General features: G+C 44.3%; 1 protein-coding gene across 1 annotated transcript in view; it reads right to left on the bottom strand.

The window, feature by feature from the left end:
• Positions 1 to 12,628, bottom strand: part of MYOM3 (myomesin 3) — a 508,088-nt gene that overhangs the window by 51,215 nt on the left and 444,245 nt on the right. Inside the window, exon 31 of the mRNA XM_085647857.1 lies at positions 10,198 to 10,236. Within this exon, the coding sequence (XP_085503983.1) occupies positions 10,198 to 10,236 (39 nt within the window). The remainder of the gene's footprint in view (positions 1 to 10,197; positions 10,237 to 12,628) is intronic.

Genomic DNA, 12,628 nt, shown 5'->3' with positions numbered 1-12,628 from the left:
ATTTTTTCAGAAAGGTTGAATTGGGAAAGGCGTTTAACTCAGAGAACTTGTACATTTGCTGAGGCCATTAATGGTATTTTTAGGTTCTCTAAAACAATTGGGTCAAAAACCCATCAAAGAACTAATTACCCTGTACAAAAGTAAATGTCTTTCCCCAGGGTGTTATGGGGCTGGCGTTTGGGGGTAACCCTTCCTGGTAGTCTCCAAAAAATTTAAAATAAATTCCTATGTAGGCTCTTAGTGATTCCTAAAAGCACGGCCAGCCTTTGCTCACCTGGAGGCTGGACTCCCTATTGTAGAGGACTTAATCCATGTTGATCCACTACTTACCTGGGTTAAGATTTGACACTCACTGTACACTACATTTTCAGATGTGGTCATCGAAGACCCCATCCCTTGGCTCGCAAATGTTAAAAAGGGGTTTTCTGATTTTGGCCTACAATAGCTCAAATCTCATAGTTAAAACCCTTTTCCTGGCAACATAGAAACAAAGTTAGATTTGTCAAAAACCATCGACTAAGTTCAGTTCCGCGCTACTTCTAGATAAAATGCATAGAAGGGGCAGAGCCATACCTAACATGAGTCTTTAATATGAAACATGGATTTTACCTTTGCCCGTTTTAGACTTAGCACTTTGCACTTTATGATAGCTTACACACACACACACACACATATATATATTATATTTATATTTATACACACATATATATTCACTGAAAAAACCATAGGTTTTAGGGAAAGTTATAGTTAGTTGGACATTTCACTCGTACAACACCAGAGAAATTCCCCTGTTATAGTTAGTTCAGCTAGCTATAACTCGCTCCCCTGCAATGCACTGCTGATGACGTCACATATTACATCACTCATGACATGGTCAGTGACATCACTGATGACATTTCAAATTACATCACTGATGACATCACTGATGACATCATCCAGTGACTGTGTGTTTCTGTAAAGTTTAAATATATTTAATATAAATAGGGAAAGGCGTATTGAAGAAGGAGCGGGTGTATAAGTGTCTGAATGGATGATTTAGTAGGTGCGTGACTGACTCTATAAGTGAGTGATTAAACGTATCTTACTGAATGCATGGGTTAGTGACTAAACTGTGTGAATGTCTGTATCCGTCTGTCTGTTGATGTGTTAGCGGCTACATGGGTTTATGAATAGCTACATGAGTGTCTATATGGGTTATTGATTGGTTGTCTTAGTATCTGTATGGGTGCCTGAGTGTTTTTGTGGGTGGATTGTGTGTGACTCTGTGCATAGATGTGTGAGTGGGTGATTCACTGGGTGTATGGTTTCAAGAGTGCATCTGTGATGGACTGTATGGGTGGGTGAGTGTGTGTATGGGTGTGTTAGTGAGTGAATGTATATCTCAGTGGTACATGTGTGAGTAACTACATATGTGAAATGCAGTATATATGTGTGTTGGAGTATATAAATGGCTATAAGTGAAAGTGTGTAATTGTGAGAGTGGCTGTATGGATGAGTGTGTGCTTGTATCAGTGATTGTATAAGAGCGTAATAATATGCTAGTATTTGTGTGAGTGATTGAGCTGGTGTGTGTATAACTGTATAGGTGAGTAAATGGCAGTGTGATTAATTATTTGCATGACTGACTAGGTGTGTGAGTACCTCTATGGATGAGTGGTGGTGTGTGAGTGTTTATATAGGTGTATGAGTGCATATGATAGTCCTGTACTGAGTGACCATAAGTATGAGTGACTGTACGGGTGAGTGAGTGGATGTGTGCGTATACCTAAGAATCAGTGAGTGGGTATGTAGTTATTGGTGTTGGAGTGTCTATGGTTTTGAGAATGGCAGTCTGTAATTTAGAGTGGGTGTATCAAAGGTTATATTAGGGTGTGAGAAGATGCATCAAATTATCACATGGATGATGTCATCAGTGAGGTCATCAGTGATGTCATTTGAGATGTCATCAGTGATGTCACTGACCATGTCATGAGTGATGTAATATGTGACGTAATCAGTAGTGCATTGCGGGGGCGCAAGTTATTGTTAGCTGAACTAACTATAACGGGGGAATTTCTCTGGTTTTGTACGAGTGAAATGTCCAACTAATTATAACTTTCCCTAAAACCTATGTTTTTTTCAGTGAATTTATAAGGTTTTTTAAATGCTAATTTCTAACTATAACGTGCCTGAAACCTATGGTTTTTTCAGTGAATTTCAAAGGTTTTTTAAATGCTATTTTCTAACTATAACGTGCCTGAAACCTATGGTTTTTTAAGTGAATTTCAAAGGTTTTTTAAATGCTAGTTTCTAACTATGCCTACAGAGGTAGGACATGTGGAGAAAGAAGAAACAACGCACAGAAAGAAGCAAAAGAAATGCAGAAAGAAGGAACAGAAATCCACAAAGAGGAAGAAAAGTGCAGGAAGAAGCAAGACATGCGCAGAAAGAACCAACAGAGGAGCAGAAAGAGGCCTTGTTGCTAAATCATCCTGTGCCCACAACTTTTTCAGACGGGTACTGGTGATAACTGACTCTGACTAACCAGGCCTAGAGCCAGTGCTATGCTAAAAGACACTTAGAATACAGTGAAAACACCTACATACACTAGGGAACACTATGCATTGGGGTACCGCTGTGATTAGCATGACTTCCTCTGTAAGGCTGTAGTACATAATAGGGCAGGGGGATTAAAACTACCTCTTAAAACGTGCTACGTGGCGCGTTTGCACAGTGGTGAAGGGAGGGGGGGCCCATGGCGTGTTTTAAGTTTGGAGATTAAGTCCCCTTGAATCCTGAGGGTCCCTGGGGTCCAACTAGCCCACGAGGTACCTCTAGTAACCGCCACAGAGCTGCGTTGCAGAGAGGTGTAAAAAGGGGCGTGGCCTCTGAACACCTCTCTGCAACACAGCTCCCTGGCTCATACTGGAGGTACCTGGTGGGCTAGTTGGCCCCCAGGGACCCTCAGTATTCAAGGGGAATTAATTCCCCAACTTACAACGCGCCAGGGGGCGCGTTTGCACAGCGGTAAAGGGAGGGGGCGGGGCCTGAGGTGACATGTGTGCAAACACGCCCTGTGGCGCGTTTTAAGTTGGGAAATTAATTCCTCTTCAATCCTGAGGGTCCCTGGGTGCCAACTGGCCCACCAGGTACCTCCAGTAAGCGCCACTGCGCTGCATTTCAGAGAGGTGGTGCAGGCCATGCCCCTTTTTACACCTCTCTGCAACTCAGCTCTGTGGGGCTTACTGGAGGCACGTGGTGGGCTAGTTGGACCCCAGGGACCCTCAGGATTGAAGAGGAATTAATTCCCCCAACTTAAAACGCTTCACAGGGCGTGTTTGCACACATATCACCTCAGGCCCTACCCCCTCCCTTCACCACTGTGCAAACGCGCCCCGTGGCACATTTTAAGTTGGGAGATTAAGTCCCCTTGAATCCTGAGCATCCCTGGGGTCCAACTAGCCCACCAGGTACCTCCAGTAAGCGCCACAGAGCTGCGTTGCAGAGAGGTGTAAAAAGGGGCGTGGCCTGGACCACCTCTTCGCAACGCAGCCCTGTGGAACTTACTGGAGGTACCTGGTGGGCTAGTTGGCTGCCAGGGACCCCCAGTACAGGGCGCGTTTGCAGAGTGTTGCTGGGAGGTGGCGGGGCCTCCGACACGATCGCAACTTGTTTTTGAAAGATTTTTTTGGGAAGGGGGCTGTGTGGCCCCCCTTATTTTTACTGTTTTTGGGCCCTGGGGACCCCATCCCTCTGGGCCTGACCCCATTAAAAAAACATATATATATATTAACGGGAAGGGGGCTGCGTGGGCCCCCCTCCCGTGGCCCATTCCGGGCCCCGGGAACCCCATCCCCGGGGCATGGTGCAACTTTTTTTTGATTATTATGGAGGGGGGCTGCACGGCCCCCCTCCTCAGGCCATTTATGACCCCGTGGACCCCATCTCCCGGGGCCGGACTTTGCGTGCTTTATTTATTTATTTTTTAAAAATTATTATTTGGGAGGTGGGCCGCGTGGCCCCCTCCAGGGCCACTTCTGGCCCCGGGCACCCCATCCCCCGGGCCATGGCCAGTGTTTTAAAAAAATATATATATATTTGGAGGGGGGCTGCATGGCCACCCTCTTCAGGCCATTTATGGCTCCGGGGACCCCATCCCCTGGGGCCTGGCCTCTCATTGGGGACCGTGGGGGGAGCTCCAATGCCCCCACGGTCCCAGCCGGCTCCCCGCCTCCTGCGGGAGCTGGCATTGCTTTTCCACACAGGGAGCTGCTAGCAGCTCCCCGTGTGGAAAAGCAATCTGGTTTGAATTTTGGAAGAAAGAGCAGATTTCCTGCTCTCTCTTCCAAAATCCAAACCACAGTTTGCTATGACAGGGCAGGAGCCGCGAGGCTCCAGCACCTGCCATAGCAAACTGCAGGGTCCCAGGGGTGGGCACCCCGGGACACTGCAGGAGCCGGCCCTGGGGGGTGGCGGTCCCCAGGGCCATCACATGCTACAGAATGGGGGCCGCGCGGCCCCCTTACCAACATCTGAACAGCCCCAGTGAGGTGGTGGTCCCTAGGGCTCGGTGGTCCGTTACGGACCCCCAAATTTAAATAGTAGTGCCTCGGGGAGTTGGCGGTCCCCGGGGCATGTGGGGGAGCTTGAGCCCCCCCACACAGGTATATATTTTTTAAAAAAAGAATCCCCCGGGGGTGGCGGTCCCCGGTGTTGCGGGGCGGCCATGTGCCACCCGCAAATATTTATGCAAAGCCCCCCCGGGGGTTGGTGGTCCCTGGGGCAGTGTGGGGGGATTGGGGACCACCACACATTTTTTACTGGCCCCGGGACCTGGCCCACCCAGGGGTTTCAATTAAACGGAGTGCGGGAGCCCGTGCTTCGTTTTAAAAAAATTGTTCTCGGCCTAATTATTTAAAAAAAATGCTTTTTTGAGCCCTGGGGGTCCTTGTGGGACCCCCTGAGCAGGTCTAGGTGGTCAGGGTGTTTTTACCCTGCCCCCTTTTCTTGTTTTGCGCGTTTCATTTTCTCTTGTCTTGTGCCTCGGTTCTACCGAGGCACAAGATGGCTGCCAACACTTCCTGGTTTGAAGTGTTGACAGCCAATTAGAATGCAGCTCGTGGTCGGGAGGGTGCGCGGATCCACCGCGCCTCTATAGATCGAAACTTTTATTTTTTGATTTTCTCAGCAACTACTAAATGGATTTACACCATTTAAAAAAAAGGGTGCTTTCTGAACCAAGAACTACCTTTTTGCCACATTTAGTGTAATTCCGATCAGCAGTTCGAGCTGTAGCCGTGTCTAAAGTTTCCTATGGGAAATTGATTTTTTGGCCTCTATTTTTTGAGCGCCCCATGAGTTTTGAAAATTTCGCGAAGATTCGTCAACCGGCGCCAAAGTTATTTGGAAAAGAAAAAACACTTTTCCTATGGCAACTAGGTCCTAACTATAACTGCCTACTGGCGACCACCAGTAGGTAATATATATATATATATATATATATATATATATATATATATATATATATACACACATGAAAAACAATCTCTGCCTTTGAAAAACAGACAAGGGGACGCAGCGGGGTTTCAGGAGAACTCGGTTTATTCAAATCATGGTATAACGTGTTTCAGCTGGTGTGCCTTTGTCAAATGCCTAACACCGGCTTTCTTTGATCTCCACCCTTTTAAACGCCCTTCCACACTGCCATTGGCAGAGGCGCTGATGACACAGTCCATGGAATAGAGCATAGGCAGTCCCTCGTAATGGACTGCAATTCCCGAAATGCATTGTCTTTCGAGGCAGGAAAAAATGTCTATTTAGCCACAAAAATAATCCTCGTAGTGAGTAGGGCTAATTTCTCCTGAACATGGTGTATACTGATCTCATTTCACAATCCCAGTACAATGCACTCCGCTCCCTGGCTCCCCTACGTTCTCCCACAACACAAGATCAGGAACATAGCCGGAGACACACATACATATATCTGTATATATGCATGTTTTATCATTGTTTTATTGATGTAATGTCTTTTTATGGCTGCATATCTGAAGAAAAGTTTTGACTGACATTGACTCTAGTCCTACTATTGGGATTGGACAACTTTTATGTAAGATTGTGGCAGAGAGGTTTTGAAGGGACATCTGGCATAGACATTCCACTTTTTTTCTATTGTGAGCACTGTAGACAGTGCAGAAAACTTTCAATTTGAATATTTTGTTCCCAACTCTTTCAGGATGTGGGTGATGTGGGTTGTTGTTGCTGTGTTCAGGTAGTGTCTGCCCTTTCCATCCTGGTTCCTTTGGTCTTTTTTACTTATTTCTTCACTACCCCGCCACATGCTATGTTGAAACAATTTGGTTGTGATAGTAACTATGCCCTGGAGTGTTCTATCCAGTGATTTTTCTGAATGATTTAAAGGAGACTTCTGAATATCATAAATGTAAGGCTTGGTGATGTGACTTTATCAGATTTAAAATTTTGTGGAACAGTAAAACTGGAAAATAATTGGGACAACAGAATCATTGGAAATTTAAGAAAATGTAAAAATGTATTAGTTAAGTATAAATTAAAGTAAAAACAGCATTGTGGTTTGGGTTAGGTTAAGGAAAGTGTAAAAGCAGATAAAATAAAATAACACAGATAAAATAAGGTAAAAACAAGACAGATATTTCAAAAGGAAAAAAAAATTGAAATAAAAGCCAAATAAACATGCAAAACAATATAAAATAAATAGCTATGGAGAAAACATTAAAGGAATCAGACATTAATTACTGTGAGATTAACTTGCAGAGAGTGATCATAAAGCAATTTATAATCTTAAAAACCTGACTGTCAAGGTTTACCCTCTCGGTAATGGCTGCAATATATTTTGAGATGACGACAAGATTAATCCATGTGGCATTTGTTCTACTGACTGTGCATTGGTTGGGGCTTTGCCAAGCGAAAGTGTCATGAGAATGCGCCTGTGGTATCAGGAGGTCTGCCTATCACTATTTTCTCAGTTTTGGTGAAGTTGAAGAACAAGAAATTCTCCATTATCTAATAACAAATCTGTCATAGACAAATATTGATTTTGTTCCAAATTGTCTAGATTGTTGCCTGGACTGATTTTAAGCAGCAGTCATTAATTCTTTACTGAGTAAACATTTGATGAATAATTGCTTTTTCTTTTGTGTTCATGGACCAATTATAATGAAAAATCAACAACATTCCATACCTACTTGTCACTCTAACTTAAACTCAGAGGTTTTTCGCAGACATCCTGGGTCCTAATCCTCATGACCTTATGCCGAGTGGGCAGGAGAAAACATTTTAACAAAGTTCATATCCATCCTTTAAAATTGCCCATCTTAATAAATATTATTTCACGCACCTTTGGTACTCTTAAAACTAGACCCAAACACTCTGGGATCTCAACAAAGTCCAGTGTAATGTATTTCTTCTTACAAACATTTTTATACTTTCTATTATCCTGAAGGAGCCCTCATGGAAATTGAAAGTATGCATTGACCCACACATAAAAAGAAACTCCATCACAAGAGCAATGGGAACAATATTAAACATTGAAAGAATACTATCCATTGCCATGTGGCAAAAATGCTCACATGTGGCAAATACTGGAAATAATATGAGCACATGAGCTTGTCTTAAGACCAACACCAAGACAATCACTAGATCCTGGCAGAGATGAGAATGTTGTTTATCTTGCTTGCTTTCTTTACTGAGGTGTTCAGGTTAGAAGCTCCTCACCGTCTTCGTAATATTTACTTATACAGATACATGACACAAAAATGTTGGAATGCACCACAAGATAGCAATCAGTTCATTGTCAGTGTACATATTACCTAGAATACACTTATATATATTTAAACCTTTAACGGTTTCACAGTTAAATTGTCCACCAAACTCCTTAAAAATCTTCTGATTTAGATTTCCATTGTTGCTTCTTTGAACTGCAATACGTACTCCCATTTCACTCTATTGTTTCCAAAATATGTGTACTCATTCAAAATCAATGCCCAATGTTTATTTACATTTTATGCATGGAACATGCTTTACTCAAATGTTGTGGGGTAGCTTCTGATAGGGTGAAGCTCTCTTGTTCAATTTCCCAGTTGAGGGAGACTGGACTGTAGTAGTTCTCGAAAGATATTAGAGAGCATACTTACTTGCTGAAGGTCCATCAGGGACACAGCATGACAACTTTTCAATATAATTGAAGATTATACAAACAGCTGCAATCTGGAAATCCTCAATAGCCATCTGGCTTTGTCCCTTTTTTTATATCACAATTCTTTATTGGTTTTCACACAATACAGAGTATGTACTATGTAAAATGCACAGGAAAGACAATGTACGCAGCCCTGGTACAAAGTGTCATTGTAAAAACACATGAAAAAATTATAATAACTCTTCCAGCAAGGAAAGAAAAAAAGAATAACAAGTGAAATAAAAATGTGTAGCCCCGCTTCTCCTAATGGGGCAATAACAGAAATATCAGCTAACTCCATGTACTAAACATGATTAACATCTGAGGTGATAGCTATGGCACTCAAGGGCTTTCACCCCACAATGAGGTCATGTGTACATTGTGGATCCTATGCTACCTTCTCCAATGTTATCTTTGAGTGTCGGTCCATATTCATCTCAAAGGTAGGCATATTAGTATCAGTGCTGCTCCATGTATGTAATCAGTTATACAGGGCCCACCAGGTTGGATCCATATGGCCGCCACGAGTGATCCCCGGTGACCAGGGCGATATCTGAGCCAGATAACCATGTCATGAAATTTAACGTACAGCAACCGTTAACTATTCAGAGATGTTTGTATGTGAAGGAATATACCCCATACCTCCTCAAATTTCTACAGTTGGTCATTGATTTTTATATATTATTTTTGTATATGAGGCCATCAAGAAAAATCTCCACATTTGTCACCTCCAAAGCTGTAGCGAGCCATCAGATTGCATAGCAGGGCCGAGGTGTTATGTTGTAAAGGCAATCTGTTCATCAGTGGGGTCGACACCACCCTAACCATGCTTAAGCAGGTCGCAGGCCGATCGCCGGTAATGTGAAAGGGTCATATAGTCCCATAATATGTGCGCTATGTTGCAGTCTGGAATAGAACATCTCCAGCAGATAGAATCTAAGGGAATGTGTATCCCGTGGAGCTTAGCTGGTGACCCGTGTCACTGGTAGAGGACCTTGAAGTACCTACATTTTATCCTGGTTTCTCGCAGCGTTCTGACATGACCCTAAAAAATTGTAAGCCATTCATCAGCCGGAATGGAAAGGCCTAATCTTGTTTCCGTCCATCGGTGGAGGCTGTCTGTGGAAAAAATAAGTCACTGTGGTATAAAGTCGTGCATGGCTCCTGTTTAATTTTTCCATGATATGATATATTGGAGGAGTGGGTCAGTCTGCAGGGCATAAGGAGAGGTACTTATAGTTTTACGTAAACTGTGAGTGACTTGGAGATATCTCCATTGTTGTTTGGGTTGGAGCTCACCACAAAATTTTCTGTGAAGAAACTAGGCAAAATAGAGCACCTTTCTGGAATGTTTTGTGAAGATTCATCAAACGGCACCAAAGTAATTACCAAACCATAAAGGCTTTTCCTAAGGAAATGCAGACCTAACTATAACTATCCAGTGCCGGCTGTTGCTCGGTAATATATATCATATATATATAATATCATTATCTAAAATAAAAAATGTTCAGTGATTATTTCAAACAGTTTATCAACTTTTTCATTACAACATAGTGCAACCAAAAGTGTGGATTTTGGGATGATAAAATAAAAGAATGGGCAGTGCTATAAATTAAATTAAATTTGTAGACGGCTTATCACCCGTGAGGGTATCCAGGAGCTTTCCATGGGCACGGGGAGATAAAGTGATTTGCCCAGAATCACAGGATGTTGAGCCGACGCCGAGACTCGAACTTGGATCAACAGCTTTGGAGTTGGCAGCTCTGGCCACTGCACCACATCCTCACATCCTCCCTTGCTAAGAAATGAAACTATGCGTTTGACCTGTTTGCACACAGATGACCAGGGGATTATGCTAGGTGCTTGGGCTAGACAGTAAATACATCTGTAAACAGTAAGATATCAGAAGGTAGTCAGCACATGGCACATGATGCATACTCTTGAAATCAGTATATAATTAACCTTCAATGAGCAATGAGTACCACAAGTAGTAAAAAAAAAAGACTTACCACTCATTCTACAAAGCTCCTTGATGACATCATCATAACCTAGGTAAAATGTGAAAGAGACATATTTCATATTATTTAAAGTTTTATGTGTTGACTAGTGAATGTACTGCTGTATATCACTGGTATATTTATGTAGAATCGACTATACATCTTCATCCATATGCATGATTAGCACATTTTGTTAGAAGAAACAGTACTTGCTATTAATAGCCAATCTCTCTCAGTTAGAAACAGTTTATTGAAACGTTATTATAACTTAACTTGGGCAGTCTCCCTAGGGTTCTACCTCCGAGGTTGCTTTTCATGAAGCAGTATGCACATTGCCTGCTTTTTAATCATAGTTCTTCTCATATATATAGCAACAATACATTGATGGAGGTGGTTTGACTGTAACTCAAATCAGTGGCGGCTCCTCCGCTCTGGCGAAGGAGTGTCGCCCCCGCTAGCACTTTTAAAAGTGTGACAAATAAAACAATAATAAAACAGGTTTAAAACCCATTTTATTATAGTTTTATTTTTCCTTGTGCTGAGGCGTGTGGCGGGGCCAGGGTGGTGATAGGCTGGGTTCGGAGTGCCGGCCAAACCCACATGCACAGTGACCAACTCTCCAACCCCAGCTGCATTGCTGGGGTTGGAGAGAGCAGGCAAAGGCTCCCAGACAGTCCTGGGGCACAAATCATCAGCGCTCAGGCCAATCCTGAAGCTGCTTTCATGATGAGAGCAGCTTCAGGATCGGCCACTGGGCAGGCTCAGAGCCTGTGCCAGCCTGGCAGTGGAAAGGAGAGGTCAGTAGAAGAGCACGATGCGACGCGATCATGGAGAGTGGAGGTAAATTCTCTAGAAAAATTGTCTCTGTGGTCCCCCAGCCCCCGCTACCCGAGCCCCTCCTCCACCCCTCCTCTTTTCCCCGAGACGAGCCGCTCTTGAACTTAATTAAAAAGTACCCATACAATGCTGATCGGACATGTATCCCAAGGTGCAAGAAGTTGGCCTGGTATATGATGTTCACTAGTTAAAGTGACCACCTTGTACCATGCCAAGCAACCCTTATGGTGTGGTTGTAAGTCAACCTTTTCGGACTAGCTGCCCTAGTGGTAGCGTAGGCTTAGCAGTCTTTGAGGCTAAACTCGTTAAAGCGTGTTAAGCAGGCTGTTTTACCAAATGTAATCCCCCTTTATACCAATGAAAGCACACCACACAGATATATATTCAAAATATATATGTATTTATTTCTCAAAGTATCCCCAAGACTCTTTATGAGCACAGGAGCACAAATCGTTAAACAAGACAATGTTATAATACACAGAAGTTGCACTTTATATGGATGGGCCCTGGTGGCCACTCAAACCATATACTAAAATAGTGGTATAAGTACCACGAACAGGGAAGGGAAAAGGCCTAGGGCCTCTAGAACCGCTGGGCCTACAAGGAGCTAACTTTAGTTAGTGACCAGGAGGTCCACGGGTCGCGTGTGCAGTGAGTAAAGTCACACGCGGGCTCCCATAGGTTTTCAATGGGTGCGTAAAAGTTTAAAAGTTACTGCAGAAAGGATCTTCTGGATGGACTACGATCTCAAGATTCAAAACACAGACACTAGAGATGTTTCTCTACACTGGGGCACCGGAGTGCCAGCGTTACCTCACCCACAGGAAGCGGGTGCATAGGTCTCGAAGTGCGTCGGGTTTCTTCTATCGATTCAATGGAGCCTGATGACAAAGATGCTGCAGGCGGTCGGTCCGGAAGAGCTGCGTTGGATCCAAGGGTGGATCGCAGTTGTAGAAGACCTGAAAGCAGAGGGGACAGTGTTCACAGTCACTAGCCAGTGACCGGCGTGGCACCAGGTAGGTACCAGGCGATGTCGGGTGCAAACAGGTGATGAGGGGTAGCTTGTCTCCGCAGCCACGTGGTCCCTGGAGGTTGACGACATCCAGGAGTCGGCTCACGAGCTGTCTTACGCAGGTTCTCGCTGTCGGCGGTGTCGGCGACTCGATGGAAGCAAACAAGCCTTGGCAAAAGCAGGAGTCGTGAAGAATGAAGAAAGCTGATTACTCTGACCAGCAAGGTCAGAGGGGCTGCTCCTTTGGAGGGAAGCAGGGGCCAGTCTGGAGCAACCAGACCAGTGTGGTAGATTTCAAGGTTCGTCGCCAAAATGGCCACTAGCCAACGGGCCAGAGACCGGGCAGGCGCGTCGAGATGCAAAATGCAGAGGGGCCCCACGCAGATCGTGGAGATGCTGGAGGGCTCACCTTTGGTGCAGATGCTGCTCGGGTATTGGGCTTCTCAGGACCCAAAGCACAACTTGGAGGGATCCTCTGTTGTCGCGCTTGCAGCTTGTCGTCGGTCTTCCAAGATGGCTGGCTCCACGTGTCTCGGTGCCTCCACGGGTTCCTTCTTTGCAGGGACTGTGGATCGGGCTGTGAGAGGTCTGGAG

Source organism: Triturus cristatus, chromosome 3_2 (assembly GCF_964204655.1).
Source record: "Triturus cristatus chromosome 3_2, aTriCri1.1, whole genome shotgun sequence".
NCBI classification, from domain to species: domain Eukaryota; kingdom Metazoa; phylum Chordata; class Amphibia; order Caudata; family Salamandridae; genus Triturus; species Triturus cristatus.
Note: the sequence above shows the minus strand (reverse complement) of the source record. Positions and strands in the feature narration are given on the sequence as shown.